This window comes from Felis catus, chromosome E1 (assembly GCF_018350175.1).
Source record: "Felis catus isolate Fca126 chromosome E1, F.catus_Fca126_mat1.0, whole genome shotgun sequence".
NCBI lineage: Eukaryota > Metazoa > Chordata > Mammalia > Carnivora > Felidae > Felis > Felis catus.
This window is the reverse complement of record NC_058381.1, coordinates 24,216,147-24,232,360: the sequence shown is the minus strand read 5'-3', so window position 1 is coordinate 24,232,360 and position 16,214 is coordinate 24,216,147. Positions and strand designations below refer to the sequence as shown.

Here is a 16,214-nt window from a genome sequence, read left to right as displayed (position 1 = left end):
ATTGTGATTCTAATTTTATTTTGAGTAAGTTTTCTTCAGTTTACTTTAAATTTCAATAATATTTTAAATTATAAGAGTAATATATGCTTATAAAATATTTGAACAGTTCAAAAATGTACCCAATAAAAATGAAAGTATCCCTTCTCTCCCTTGGTAACTCTCGTTAGACAGTGTAAACAATTATTTGTATATAAGCTTGGGTTTTAAGTACCTTATATTTTCAGCATTTATTCTTTAATTTAACGGGGAAAAATAAATTTCCCTTTTTAGGAAAGCACGGTGGAGCAGTGGAGGTTGTCTGGGGCCTGTTGAGTGGAAGGTAACTGTAGTGGATTTCTGGAAGTACATTGATCAGTTAGATTGCTGTGTCCTATAGGGCTTTTTAAGGATTTATTGACACACTTCATCAAGGTATTTGAGAGAGTATTCAGGGAAACCTAAGAAATTCTGCAGTTCTTTTCCCTTCCTTATAAATTCATGCCTGGTCAGAAATTACAGCTTGAGTGGGATGTCCCTCCACAGAACTCAAATGCACACTATCTATCATGTTACTTAGTGTGGCAGTAATGTAAAATGTTCAGGATTTTTTTTTTGTTTTGTTTTTTGCTTTTTGCTTCTCTCCATGAGGGGACTCACCCAACATATTTTATCATACGTCTCTTCCTCTCTCCCTTATTTCAACTTCCATTTACTCCCCCAATTCCCCACATCATTCTCTTAAGAGAAAAAAATAAGTTTTGTCCACTGAGTCCTCTTTCTTACTTGATTTAATATGTCTTGGGTTGAATGTTTCTCACAAAAACACTTTGCATTCAGAATTAGCCTATCAAACCGTTTCCTCCATAGACTCCTCCATAGACTGCACGCCTTCCACTATGGTGCCCCCTGAGGTATGAAAACTCAGGGCTGCCTTTGGCTTAGCCATCATGCTTTTAGAATATAAGTCCCCATGCTGTGCTTTGAAAAGTTATCCTAGTGGGTATTTTGGACCATTAAAAAAAAAATTGTACTTTTGGTCCACAGAACCAACCAACCAGCAGAGACAGAACTCTTTATACTATTCCAGTAAAAACCATAGTCCTCATGATGACACATCTACTTACCCAAATCTGGGAGTACATATATGCACACGCCCGTACGTGTGCAGGATACATGGATATATCAGAATTCTAGTTGCACACACATTGGAGATGATAGCAACTCATCCATATGGTTGGTGTGCAGGAATTTGTAACCTGCAGTACTCTTTCTTCCTGGTGACGCCATTCTGCTTGGGGAATATAGAACAAGCCCAAACAGTAATACTGACAGAGTTCGGAATTATGATACAGTGGAGCCTTCACGTAATTCTTTGTTGAAGAAGTTAGGGCCTAAATGTTAAGGCTTATTGTTATTCTGAGTTGATAATCTCTGCCTTGCTTTAATAATTTTTCCTCATGCCTGGGTAGCCCGCGAGTTGCACAATAATCACTCACACAGCTTTGTAATCAATGCCCAAAGTAATAGGATTCCTCTGGCCACCGGCAATTAATAAATTTGTGTCTTTTTTAAAACACTAGCAAGTCGGGCCTGAAATACGACTGACTGGCTCTCCTCATTTGCATATTTATTGCAGTGGAAAAATTCTTACCAGATGATTGATGCCGAGCCTGCCTCTTGAATTCCAAGCAGCACATTATTATGAAATGAAAAATGCCGGCCATACAGTTGATTAAAGTTGAAGACAGTGGAATCGGTGTTTTTTAAGATTGTGGGAGAATTAAAGGCATATTTTAATAGATGTTGACAAGAAGTGAACTAACAAAAGCAAAGCAAAGGATTTGCTTGAAAAGATTTAATCAAACGTCTTTCTTGGGGGATTAATTGCCGGGGATGACTAGTGCAAGTGGCAGGCTTGTGTGGATTTGAATGAAAAGTATTGTTCTCAGACCAATATATCGTGTGTCATTTTGACCTATAGTTTAGCTCTGGTTCTAGAGTTACTTTTGAAGGAGAAAAAAATGCTCTTGTAATCTATACATCCTAGTTCATAGCATTTATCTGGGGTAATAGGAATGTGGGAGTTATGTATACTTGTACATAAATAATTGTATGTTTTCATGTTTATTTTAAAAATAACTGTATAGATATTTAAAAACTGATAAAGTAAGCTTTATTTTAGTTAAAAATTCACTGTCGCCATTCCCTCTCCAATCCCCTTGCCAGAAGTTGTGTTATTGGTTTATAATCTAATTAATGAACTGTGTGCCTGTGTCCAAACTTATTCTCTGCCTACAGTTTTGTTTATGTTGAACAGCCAAGATGAATCAGGGAAAAAAATAAAGCTGTTAGGTGAAAATGGTTTTTAGATTGGTGACATTTTATATATAGAATGCTTGCGTATGGGTAGCATGTAAATGAACACTTAATACAGGAATCTGAATACCAGTTCAGTCCTAGCACTGTTGAGCAGCATAAGTGGAACTTAAAAGATATTCACCACGTGAAAGCTGATGATTTTTTTTGATAGTCATACATTTTCTATGTCCACAGCATTTAAAAATGTATAAAATGCCTTAACCTGTAAAAGACATGTTTCTTATTTTTCACCTAAATTCTGTGAGATAAACAGGCAAAGGATTATCTACATTTTACAGATGAAAAAATTGAGACTCAGAGATTAAATTGGTCCACTCAGTATAAAATGACTAGTTAGTAATCGTTGTCAGTTAGCATACAGGGCTCCCGACCCTTAGTAAAGTACTCTTTCCATTGATTCTCTACTTAGAAAATCATTCCTAAAGCCAGTACCCAGACGCTGAGGTTGTATCTTGATAATATGGTGAGGCATATGTCCTTCTTAATCTCCTCTTAAGGGAAAGGCCTCTGGAAGTGGACCATGTAGGACAAAATAAACATATATATCCTTGACAGTCTCCATTTGTTTTGTGGCCCTGTGCCAAAAGGGAGAGAGAAGAAAGTATATGCTTCTTTGCTGCTTTTTTAACTGCTAACTCTGACAGTAATTAGGGAAAAATTAGAGGTGAATTAGAAACCATTGGTTCCATTCTCTTTATTTTTCATAGGGTTGAACAAATAGAATTTAGTCTGATATGAATGACAAAAAGAGGGTAGGGTTTGGTTTAGTTTGTTTTTTAGGCTGGGAAGAATCACCGTTGGATTTGAATCTCCGGGAAAGTCTTTCCTCACTCTTGTCAACTGTGGCTATGAGGAGGCCTGTCGCATCCAGCAAAGGATTGTCCATTGTCTCTTCAGATTTTACATAAAATCTTACCAGAAGAAAATGTAACCCTAATATTGCAAAGAAATGAGAATTGGGTTCTTTTCTTTTCTTCCATATCCCTTTACAGGAAGCTGTCCATGTGTTGGCCACTGGTGACTTTACTTTGATAAACATTTTTTTCTTTTTCTTTATTTCTTCTTTCCTTCTTCTTCTTCTTCTTCTTCTTCTTCTTCTTCTTCTTCTTCTTCTTCTTCTTCTTCTTCTTCTCCTTCTTCTTCTTCCTCTTCCTCTTCCTCTTCCTCTTTGTGTGTGTGTGTGAGAGTGTGTGTGTGTGTGTGTGTGTGTGTGTGTGTGTGTGTGGTTAGAAGCACAGAATTGCAGATTTCATCTCTTGTAGGTCTCTTGACACTTTGATGCATTGTGGTGCTATCCCTGAATGGAGCTTAAATACTTCAGGGCTACTTTCTGACTGGGTGAAGGGGTGTATAAAATGAGAACATATGAGAGAGTATTAACAGAAAGGCACACTTTGATTTACTGATATTGGCTCTCTGCTTTCTTGTTGGATTGATATGCTGTCTAATATATCTGCAATGGATTTTTTTAAACTGACTTGAACAAAATAAAAAGGCTTGTATAGCTACTTGAAAGTGGCCCTTAAAAGTAGTAGTCTTTTCGTTGGATGTTTTCACACTTCTTGGTTATGCTACATGTTAGAGTCAAATTATGACTTGCTCTTGGGGGCAAGCAGCTATAAACATTACAGACTATGCTTTGCAGCTTCTTCCCTGCATGGTTCTTGATTTCATATTTTAGATCATGGACACATGATACCTCAAGGAAGTCAGGGACAGACACTTGGCTTTTCTTGTTCTTTTAAATTTTTTATTGTAAAAAACACATATCCTAAAATTTACCTAACATAAAATTTATCGTGACCATTTTTTTAATTTTTAAATTTATTTCTAATTTTAATTCTAGTATAGTTAACATATAGTGTTATATTAGTTTCAGGTGTACAGCATAGTGATTCAGCAATTTATCCTGACCATTTCTGAGTGTACAATAGTGCTCAGTAGTGTTAAGTACATTCACATTGTTGTGTCACCAATCTCCAGAACTTTTTCCATCTCATAAACCTAAAACTGTATACCCATTAAAGTCTGCATTCCGCTTTCCCCCAACCCCCGGTAACCCCCATTCTACTTTCTGTCTCTATGGATTTGACTACCCTAGGTACCTCATAGAAGTGGAATGATATAGTACTTGTCTTTTTATGACTGGTTTATTTCACTCAGCATAATGTTCTCAGGGTGTATCCATGTGTTGTAACAAGTGTCAGAATTTCCATCTTTTTAAGGGCTGAATAATATTTCGTTGTTTTTCTTGTTCTTTTTTGACTAAGTTCAAGATTGAAGGATTATAGATGATTTTTTTCTATACAGAGATGAATGGGGATGATAGAATCATTTATTATCCTCTGGTCTTGGGATCACTTGAAAGTGTTTTCTTTTTCAGTTATGGTAAAATGTACATGACATAAATTTCCCAGTTTAACCATTTATAAATGTATTGTTCAGTATCAAAGTCCATTCACACGGTTGTCCAGCATCACCACCATCCATCTCCGGAACTTTCTCATCTCAGTCAGAAACTGTTATCTATTCCCCTCTCCCCTGCACCCCTGGCAACCAGCATTCAGTTTTCTTCAATGAATTTGACTATTCTAGGTCCCTCGTGTAAGTGGCATCACACAGTACTTGTGCTTTTGCAACTGGCTTATTTTACTTAACATAAGATTTTCAAGGTTAGGTCTTGGGAGTTTTAAAAACTACTTTGCAAATGTGAAATAAGTTTGTGGTTTCACTTTGGAAAATATGGGCTCTGTCTCAAGATGTAGCCTTTTCTAGAAAAGACATTAAAAACTGTGATTAACGCTAACTGAAGTTTGTGTGGGCTGAAGTCCCTATCGAATGTAAAATAAAAATGAATGTAGGCATTGCTAAATGAAAGTAGGGATGCTTGTGAGGTTACAGTTATTTAAGGGAAAGGGGGAAGGAGTGATAGAAGCATGGCCAGAGATGAATGGACAGCTATTAGTAATAATAAGAATGGAAAATCACACGATTTAGCAATGGATTAAATCTATAGAATAAGGGCACCAAAATGTCAGTGATCTATGAAAACACATTATACAGAAGAGAAAATCAGACAAGGGAGAAGTATTAGGAAGAGAAAAGTTCTGTTTCTGATGTGGTATATTTGGAGGACTGATGGAGCATCCATGCGAAGATTTTCTTGCAGTTGCTGGAAGTGTGGAAGCTCAATAATAGGAGAGACGTCTTGAGTGCTATCAACGCATAAATAGTGATTATCAGTGTCTAGTTAAGCCCCTTTAGTAGGCTTAGGCTGACAAAGAAGGTAAGAGTTCAGTTCTCAGAGGGCCAGTTTTTATTCTGAAAGTTCTTAGCCATAGACTGTGTACTTAATCCTGACCAGCTTTGGGGCGCCTGGATGGCTCAGTCGGTTGGGCGGCCGACTTCGGCTCAGGTCACGATCTCGCGGTCCGTGAGTTCGAGCCCCGCGTCGGGCTCTGTGCTGACAGCTCGGAGTCTGGAGCCTGTTTCAGATTCTGTGTCTCCCTCTCTCTGACCCTCCCCCATTCATGCTCTGTCTCTTCCTGTCTCAAAAATAAATAAAACGTTAAAAAAAAAAAAAAATCCTGACCAGCTTTATTACAAACGCATCCTGTCGGCTATGAGAAGAACCAGGTAAGAACGTGTTCTAGATGTGAAAAATTTTAATACAGAATTCAGTACTGCAAACAGTAAGTCATTAGCTTGGGTTTTCATATGTGAACAAGAACTTTTCATGTGCGAGAGAGGGGCACCTGGGTGGGTGGCTCAGCCGGTTGAGCATCTGACTTCGTCTCAGGTCACGATCTCGCAGTTCGTGGGTTCGAGCCCCGCATCGGGCTCTGTGCTGACAGCTCAGAGCCTGGAGCCTGCTTCAGATTCTGTGTCTCCCTCTCCCTCTCTTTGACCCTCCCCTGCTCGCACTCTGTTTCTCTGTCTCTCAAAAATAAATAAACATTAGGGGCGCCTGGGTGGCGCAGTCGGTTAAGCGTCCGACTTCAGCCAGGTCACGATCTCGCGGTCCGTGAGTTCGAGCCCCGCGTCGGGCTCTGGGCTGATGGCTCAGAGCCTGGAGCCTGTCTCCGATTCTGTGTCTCCCTCTCTCTCTGCCCCTCCCCTGTTCATGCTCTGTCTCTCTCTGTCCCAAAAATAAAAATAAACGTTGAAAAAAAATTTAAAAATAAATAAATAAATAAATAAATAAATAAATAAATAAATAAACAAACATTAAAGAAATTAAAAAATGAAAGAATATGTATGAGAGATTGAGTGAATAATTTGGCACCTCAGACCATAGGCAAATGAGATCTCCTGTAGGAGGGTGGTGGCGGCGGTGACAGTGGTGGAGGTAGGGAATCCCAGGACAAAGTTGTGCTGTTTGGAAGAGAAGGAATTGCTTAAGGAATTGATGGAGGGATAATCCAGGAGGTTGGTGGCTTGTAGAAACTAACACCATAGGGGAAAATGACTGGTTATGATGACAGGGAAGGAATTTGTCAATCTGACTAAATTTAAGAACCCACAATTTATTGCAGACCCTTCCCTACACACCTTATGTATGTTACCACGCCTGTTCCTCACAACAAGCCTGTGAGTTAGGCACTGTTATTATCTCCTTTCAGGAATTTGGTATTTCAGAGAATTCTTAGTCTGTGGGTACCCTGTGCCTGCCCCCCATCCTGGCCAGAACTGCTCAGGAGTCATAAGTTATAGTCGTTGCCTATTTTGGAGAATTGTAGATAATAAATTGTTCCTTCTCTGTGCTCTATTTCCCAGGTCACAAGGCCCTTAAAGCATTGTTGAGGTCATTGGTAGATCTTCAGGAAGAGTTACTTTTCCAGTACCCAGACACTAGATATCTAGTAGATGGGACAAAGGCCAAAGCAGAAAGGTAAGGAAAGAATGGAGCTATGGAGTTGCTTATTTTAATCTGAATAGTTTCCCATCATTTATGAAAAAGCCAAATCCTCTGCAGGCAGATGTCAGACTTACTGTTAGTAAAACAGAAAGAGCCTCTTATATTTAACTGGTGGCCAGGATAGCACATAAATTGGGAATAGGGTTTTTCATTTTTATATTTACTTGGACTTGCTTCCCTTTGTGGGCATCTGCAAAACGCTTGCCTTCTCTTTAGATCTGTTTAAATTGGGAGATGAAAGCACATTGTTAATATTCTTTTTTTTTTTTTTAATGTTTATTTATTTTTGAGAGACAGAGCACAAGTGGGGGAGGGGCAGAGAGAGAGGGAGATACAGAATCCGAAGCAGGCTCCAGGCTCCGAGCTGTGAGCACAGAGCCCAACGCTGGGCTCAAACCACAAACCATGAGATCATAACCTGAGCTGAAGTCGGACGCTCAGGCAACTGAGCCACCCAGGCACCCCAATATTCTTAATTAATGTTTATGAAGCCCTTTGTGCCAATACCATGGAATTGCTGGTCACAACCATTTCCTTTTCAGTGAGGGAAGAAGTAGTTATTTTGAAGGGTAGAAATTTTTCAGGAAAGAGCAGAGTAAACCTGTTTCCTGAAATTGTCACATTTGATGAAGGATTTCCCCACACCCCCCTGTACCACCCATTGTTTGAACTTGCTGTGTATGGTACCTGCTTGCTTTTTTTTCCCCTGGGCTTATCTTTTGCTCCATTCTTTTCCACTGAGTTAGTTGCGGGGATAATAAGTAAGCTCACATTTATTGAGCACCTACTATGTGTTGGGGTCAGTAGTCCATTGAGGGCAATTGGCTTGATAGGTGGAGGTTGTATTACTTTCTCATGGAAGTTGCATTTATTGCAACATACTTTCCGTTCTGCTGCCTACCCCTTTGAGTTTTCTTCACATTTGGCTCTCTTCCTGTGATTAGACTACTATTATTCAGCTTTCCTGAACAATTCGTTACAGGGAGACACATTGCCCTTATTGATTTGGGGATTAAGGTCATAAAAGTATGATTATGTGTTTAATTTTTAAAGACCCATCTTGTAACAGTAGAGGCCTGGTTCATATGCATTTCTAATAATGTTTTTACAACCTCATTTATTTTTACGGTTTGCTTACCTTTTAAAAAAATATTTCTAAGCCAGTAGTTTTTATATTTATTTGAAAAGTTACATGAGTTTTTGATTGACCTCATGAACATTCTTTTCAAACAGAAAAAGCCATCCTCACATCTATGATGTTATTGAAAATGTAGACAGAATAGGGAAGGCCTAAATACTCGACATCATGTGAGCTTAGCTTTTTATTTGGGTAATGTTTGTTTTCATTGGACTTAGTGTTCTTATTGGTTTTCTAGTGAGGAAGAGATTTCCAGTGAAGATGAAGAGCTAGTAGAAGAGAAGAAGAAGCAGAGAAAGGCGCCACCAAAGAGGAAGCTAGAAATGGAGGACTATCCCAGCTTCATGGCTAAGCGTTTTGCCGACTTCACAGTCTATAGGAACCGCACACTTCAGAAATGGCATGATAAAACCAAGCTGGCTTCTGGAAAACTGGGGAAGGTGTGTGTGTGTGTGTGTGTGTGTGTGTGTGTGTGTGTGTGTGTGTGTGTGTGCGCGCGCGCGCGCATGCATGTAAGTACATGTGTGTAACAGAGGTTGTGGCCACCTGAAGCAGTTTTAAGAAATTGGAACTACAGCTCATGCATCTTATATTTATGTAGCTCATTATAATGTCATGATGTAATAGTAATCGGTCATTCCTGTAGAAAATTTACTGAACTCCCACCATTGGGGTTTATACTATTCAGACCTGGGATTTTAACTTTATTAGAAAGAATATTTTATTCTAGAAATTATGGCCTCATAAGTGTTCAGATGTTTGGGAACACAAACTACTTAAAAAAGTAGATTTTTAAACAGTTATGAAAGATGCAGAAGTTACTCTCTGGGTATAGGAAAGTAATACAACCTGCTTAAGACTAATTTTTTTTTTTTTTCCTGAGAACAGTTACAGCCATTCAGAAACTCGGTCTGTAATACAAAGTCCCTCCTGAGAGGAGGATCGTCTGTTTCTCTGCTGACACAGAAAGATAGAGAAACCAATGTAGCTGCCTTCAGCACACACTTTCTGCATTATCTGACACTGGTTAATGTTGCAGGGTTTTGGTGCCTTTGAACGCTCAATCTTGACTCAGATCGATCATATTCTGATGGACAAAGAAAGATTACTTCGAAGGACACAGACCAAGCGCTCCATCTACCGAGTTCTTGGCAAACCTGAACCATCAGCACAGCCTGTCCCGGAGAGTTTGCCAGGACAACCGGTAAGAGCTCTGTGATGCTGGGTGATTACCGTGAGTAGTTTCTATGAGGCTAATTAGCTGAAAAATCTGATCACCTGCTTGTAGATGTCATTCTTGGTATAAGAAGTTAGTGAAAGAAAGGGAAAAAGCACTACTTTACTAGATTGTTGACAAAGTAAGAGTATATGGAAGGACAAAATTCTTTTAAAATGGAGCTATTGTTAACTTCTGTGTAGTCTTCTCTTATTTTTGAGTTTGATAGGAGTCTGTTAATGGAAGCATTCATAATCCAGTTTTTATAATTCAGTTTTAAAGCTACTTCTTTGGAAATGTCAGTATTGAAGTGAGTGTGTACTTTAGGCTTTATATTGGACATGTAGATACTACAGAAAAGGATCCAAAATTAGAACAAATTCTTTTGTTTAAAGGAAACTTTTATTTATAGAAACATATACTTAATAATTTTTTTCAAAATTCAAAAGAATTTAAAATGAAAAGTAAAATTCCGCTTCTTAGATTGAACCAATGTTCACAGTTATAACAAGCTTTTTCTATTCATATAACTATATACACATATAATACATACATCTATATAGAAATATGGTTACATATTTTTAATTAAATGGAATGGATATGTGTGTTTATAAATATATAAAATATTATAAACTATATGTAAAATCTTACAATTTTTAAATTTAAATTTTCCTAGAGATCGATTATATAGAGATCAATTTCATTTTTCCTAATGGCTACTGAACATTCCCTCTTATGGATGTGTACTATAATTTATTTAAACAGTGGATATTTTTGTTGTCTCCAGCTTTAGAAACAGTGCTATTGGAAACATTCATGAGCATTTATAATATGTGTATTTGTGTGGACATATGGATAGATTTCTCAAAGTGGAAATAGCAAATCAAAGAGAGTACACGTTTTTTTAAAAGTTTATTTATTTAGGGAGAGAAAGCATGAGTGGGGGAGGGGCAGAGAGAGAGAGAGAGAGAGAGAGAGAGAGAGAGAGAGAGAGAGAATCCCAAGCAGGCTCCACACTGTCAGCACAGACCCCAACGTGGGGTTCAAACCCACAAACTGCAAGATCATGACCTGAGCCGAAGTTGTACGCTTAGCTTAACCCAGGCGCCCCCACATTTTAAATCCTGACACGTGTTACTGATTCCCTCCAGAAAGGTTGTATTAGTTCCCATTTCCACCAGCTGGGTTTTCTGGCACTGATTGTTGCCAGTTTTAGAAGTGAAAAATGGTGTCTTCTTATTTTAATTTTCATGTATTTAATTAGAATGAGGTTAAACATTTTTATATGATTATTGATCGTTTATGGTTCTTTTTCTGTCAAGTGCCTATTAATGTTTTTGTCTACTTTTTTATTGGAATGTTTTTGTTCTTTAATTTAAGAGTTCTTTATATCTTAAGGAAAAGTGCTTTGACTGTCATACACATTATATGTAGTAGCTACATTACTTCAATAACCTTTTTGGATTCACTCCTTCCTCTTTTCTCCTTGATTCAGGAGATTCTTCCTCAAGCCCCTGCCAATGCCCACCTGAAGGACTTGGATGGAGAAATCTTTGATGACGATGACTTTTACCACCAGGTATAATTTTCATACTTTTTTCTTTTGTTACAGATCAGGTGTTAGCATTTTAAAACAGCTCATAGAATTCTCTGGTCTACTTTGGAAGGAGGATAGAGTCAGGGAGTTAGAAGTGCTGTCTTCAGAATTGACTTACTATGTAGTTCTGAATCTGTTTTTCCTTTCCTGTCTTGTATTTTTCCTTTTGAAATGAAAACAACTACAACTACTTTGTTAGTTGCTGCAGAGTATAAAACAGCTGAGCTTCTTCGAGTCAGGTGGTTCATTCTTTCTCAGACGTTTTTGAGAATATTAATGTAATAGAGGACTTTTTGCTAGTTATTTGGTTTCTTGTACTATTACTGTTAGATTGGGATATGGAGCTAAAGGGCTGGGATCCCAGAGTTCTTGAATTGAACTTCTGGTTCTATTACCTATTAAGTCTCTTGTGTTTTGTGTGTGGCGGGGGGTGGGGGTGGGGGGTGGGGGGGGGGTGGGGTGCATCTTCAAATCAGTTAAATATGTATTGAGATTGTCTGCTACCATTGATTATAATTACAGTGTAATGTTTTGAAGACAGAAAGAATTGGTAGAAGTCGAAATATGGCCCAGCTGTTGATCCCTCTTTGCAAATGTCCCTCAGTTCTTGCCCTTGATATTATTGTCTGCTGGCATGCTGCTCTTTTTAATGATGCTGGTGACTCTGAATGTAGTTTGGGCTATTCTAAAGAACTAAAATATTTTCCTGTAATCCTGGGTCTCCGGGTAAGTTATACTTAATGAAATCTGCTTTAGGATGTACCTTTCTAGCTCTGGGAATCAAGGAGGCTATTCAGCAGTGATGCACCAGCTTTTGTTGAGCCATTATTTATCGAGATACCCTTTTTTTCTCTGCTGAATTTTTAGTGTATTAACTTTGCCAAGGAATTTCAACTGCTTGTTGAAGGTTTAGCCATGATGTATTATGTATTGGGAATATGAAGGAAAAAATTTGGGAAAATTACACTACAGGGCCAATAGAACAGGTGATTCTATATAGGGGATACCTCTGAGTCTTTGCCATTAGAAGAGAAAGAGACTCTCTAATAATCTTTCTATTCACTCTGGAGTGTTCAATGAAATTATTGCCATAAGTGACCCTTAAAAGTAATGATGAGAGGGTGTAAGAAAGAGGATTGGTGTGGCCTCAGGTGTTCCTAGTCAGAGGTCCTGATTCTTTTTTCCTTTTCTTCTCTTATTATATCCATTTGTCAGAAGAGTAGGGAACTCTATTTTGTTCTAGAGTGTCTATAAGGAATTACCCGATATGGGATATTAATGCTGTATAACTGTGTGAGATCATGGGAGACAATCAAAAATGCTCCAGTCTTCATTAATTGAAGTGTACATTGTTCGATGGAAAGTGCATCATAAATTAAATAGGCTTAATAAAATAAACTGAAATTACTGGGGAGAAAGAAGTTGCTTCCACTGGCAATCCTTGGTCTGATTTTTTTTTTTTTTCCTAGAGGTCTGTTTAAAAAGAAATAGCATTACTTGATTGGCCCTTCATCCCAATTAATAATTTTACCTTCGATAAATTCTGATTTCAGAGTTATGACTAGTCACATCTTAGCTTTTCCCCTTGCTGGTTAATTGGGGTGCTGGGGTTAATCTAAATTAAAACTTAAACTAATAGAGGTCAGCAAGGCAGCTGAAACACCTGAGTGAAACAAATGGGGCTGCCAGGCGCAACTTTATCTTGGCCGTTTCCCAAGAGGGAAGTGGCAGCAAATTGGAGTTGTTTCAGCCTTCTGTAAAGGTGAATGATGGGTGACACTTGTTAATGTACAGCATCTCCGGAAGCATTCCAGATTGCTTTGCTGCTGCACCAACTGCTGCCATCCATGCACAGTCAGTAGGAACTGGACCAGTTGCCAACATCTGGCAGCACAGCAAGGAATGGGTGCAAGTCCTGAAACCCCGCAGATTCTAAATATGGTGCTTAGAACTGTGCAGGCTTTAATCACTTACCACTCTTTGGCAGCGGGCTCCGACAGCTTATCCTAGCCTCGTACATCACATCCCGACATCTGCTGAGCCGCAAGGCAGCTGCACATTCATTTTCTCTTCTTGCCTTTTCTCTTTGCCTCCTATTCCTCTTATTCTTCCCACTTTCCCCCCGCCTCCCTTCAGTTTTCCTCTCCCTCCCCAATATACTTCTTGGGAGAGATGATCTGTGAAGATTACTGCTTCATTGTGTGCAAGTAATTGTGGTGATGCCAGGCCCTTGACAGACACAGCACAGCACCTGTTCTGCTGACCTGGTTAATTTCTTCTGTTGAGTGGGATTTGCCCGAGATTGGAGCTGAAGCCAATTCAATGATAAGGCTAAAGAAAATGGCTGTATGTTTTCTGTCACCTCCCAATTAAATTGGCTTCATAAAGTGCTTTCCTTTATTTGTCAGGGTAGTAAGCCTGAGCTAAGTGTTGCATTCAGAAGTGGCACAATGTATTACAATGGGCCTGTGAGTTTTCATTTGTGTTTTTTTTTTAATGTGGTCATATGGAAGAGCTGGGTGGTGAATATAATACACTTCGCCTTTTTTTTTTTTCTTTTAACCATACTTGAAGCCAGACTCTTTGGGTGCGTGTTTTGTAAGGAAGAGATTATAGCCACATTGAATTTTAATGTTTCATTGTAAGGGTTTAAAGGCTTACTTGGTTAATTCAGGCTGTGTAAATGCCCTAACTACTGAGAATGATATTCAGGGTCAGAATACCCAACATACACACACACACACACACACACACACACACACACATTCATTCATTCATTCTCTCTCTCCCTTTGTTTCATAATGGGCCTTTAATTACTACAACTTTGAAAATATATCTGTATTATTTAATAAAGCGACATGTGTATGTGTATACATACTCAGACACTGAAGAGTATCAGATATCATAAGTAATCATATCATTTTTGAGCTGAAAGAACCTTAAAAGAAACTGCATCCCTGAGAAGTAGAGTAACTTCCTGGAAGCTGTATAGTAAATGGCGACATGAATTCTTGATCTCAAGATTTTTGAGACCGAGTCCTGTTCTTTCTGTACCTTTATTTCTTAAATATTTCATTCTTGAGCCATAAAAAGACTTCACTATAGTATTATACCTTTTGGTTTGTAAATAAGCATCATTTTCTTATAACCAGAAGAAATATTATTTGTGTTGGAAAGTCATTTTTTTCTTCTTAGAAGGCAAATGATTTATTGAACTCCTGTTACTTAACAATTCTGATGAAAAAATTAGCTTTATAGTTGTGTTACTGGTTTGTCTGGAAACTGGAATTGCTAAAAGCTTGAAGTATACCCAGTGGAAAGATTTCATGAGAGAAACTGTTCACCTGCTGTAGGCAATGCAGTTTCCCTCTCAAGTGGAATTAGTTTGCACTTGGCCTATTTCTTATCAAAGCTCATCCCTAAAGACAATTTCACAAAACAGGACGGTTGTAAATGACCACAAAGGATGAGCCATTGAGAAATGTTTTCAGTGTCTGCTTTTCATTTTCATTATCCTGTGTGCTGAGTTCTAGAAGATACATTGTCTATATCACCATGTAAGGTTTTTCTTTGCTTTCATTTGCTTTTTTAAACCATCAGTTGATCTTTGACTTGATAAGTCTGCATCCTTTAACGATTTGAGGAAGGGCTAACATTTACTAAACGTTGGTTATGTGCCATCTCCTTGGCTTAGTAGATAGGTACTTGACATACATCTTTATTTAATCCCCACAATATCTCCAGGTTGAGATATGACTGCACTTAACAATAAGCTATATAAAGTGACTGCTTTTATTCTTTTCATATCCCAGACCTCAAACTAGTTTCTTGTCACTTCATGAGGTATTTTGTTCTGAAAGGGCTAATTGAGCTTAGATATTGACAAATCGATTCCTGGATTTCTAAGGGTACATTAGGATTTTGTATGTTGCTTCTGGCTCTGTTTGGTTTTGATCTGGTTTGTCCTGTCACTTTGAATTTAACCAGGAGTGTCTAGAGAAAGGCATAATAGGTTTTGCTCTTTCGACGACCACTTTGATGGGTTAAATTTCTCCTTTCACATGCCATCAGGACATGTCTATAACTGACCTTGCCACATGCTGGACTTCTGTATCCAACACATTTGATAGTGGCATAAGCAAGTAATTACTAATTCGTTGAACTATAAAAGTCGATAATGTTAAGAAAGAGAGAAGAGGCAAGCTTTCTGGCAAGATGGTTTACCTTAATTAAATTGGTGAGTGATTAATATGGACAGTTGATATGGTGGCTTTAATTGCATACATTTAGATCTTAGTGTGAGTAAGATGTCTCAAGCCATTCCTATGGTTAATGGCAATACAATATTCTTACTGTTGGCATGTATCTTTCCAGTGGCTCAGTTGATGGTTAATAATATACTTCAAAGTTTAATTTGAACCTGTTCCTTTTAATTAGTTGTCAAAAAACAGATACCTTTGTTCAGAGCAGTATTTCATTTTTCATTTTACTTTTAGATGTTACTCTTACTTGAAACATGAGTTATGTTTCTTGAAAATTTGATAAAATTTGGGGCACCTGGGGCTAAGCATCCAAATTTGGCTCAAGTCATGATCTCATGGTTTGCCTGGAGCCTGCTTCGGGTTCTGTGCCTCCCTCTCTCTCTGCCCCTGATCCGCTCGTACTCCATCTCTCTCTCTCTCTCTCTCTCTCTCTCTCTCTCTCACTCACACACACACACACAAAAATAAATAAAACATTTTAAAAAAATTTAGGGGCGCCTGGGTGGTTTAGTCGGTTAAGTGTCTGACTTCGGCTCAGGTCATGATCTCATAGTTCATAAGTTCCAGCCCCAGGTCGGGCTCTGCGCTGACAGCTCAGAGCCTGCTTGGGATTCTGTCTCTCTCTCTCTGTCTCTGTCTCTGTCTCCGTCTCTCTCTCTCTCTCTCTGTCTCTGCCCTTCCTCCGCTTGCTCTCTATCTCTCTCTCAAAATAAATAAAAATAGGG

At 38.4% G+C, this 16,214-nt stretch overlaps 1 protein-coding gene across 4 annotated transcripts in view; it reads left to right on the top strand.

Moving 5' to 3' along the window:
• AATF (apoptosis antagonizing transcription factor) overlaps positions 1-16,214 on the top strand; it is a 101,305-nt gene that overhangs the window by 31,668 nt on the left and 53,423 nt on the right. For all 4 annotated transcript variants that reach the window (XM_006940121.5, XM_045044048.1, XM_045044047.1 and 1 more), the window contains exons 5-8: positions 7,135-7,249; positions 8,653-8,854; positions 9,454-9,618; positions 11,126-11,209. In XM_006940121.5, the coding sequence (XP_006940183.2) occupies positions 7,135-7,249; positions 8,653-8,854; positions 9,454-9,618; positions 11,126-11,209 (566 nt within the window). The remainder of the gene's footprint in view (positions 1-7,134; positions 7,250-8,652; positions 8,855-9,453; positions 9,619-11,125; positions 11,210-16,214) is intronic.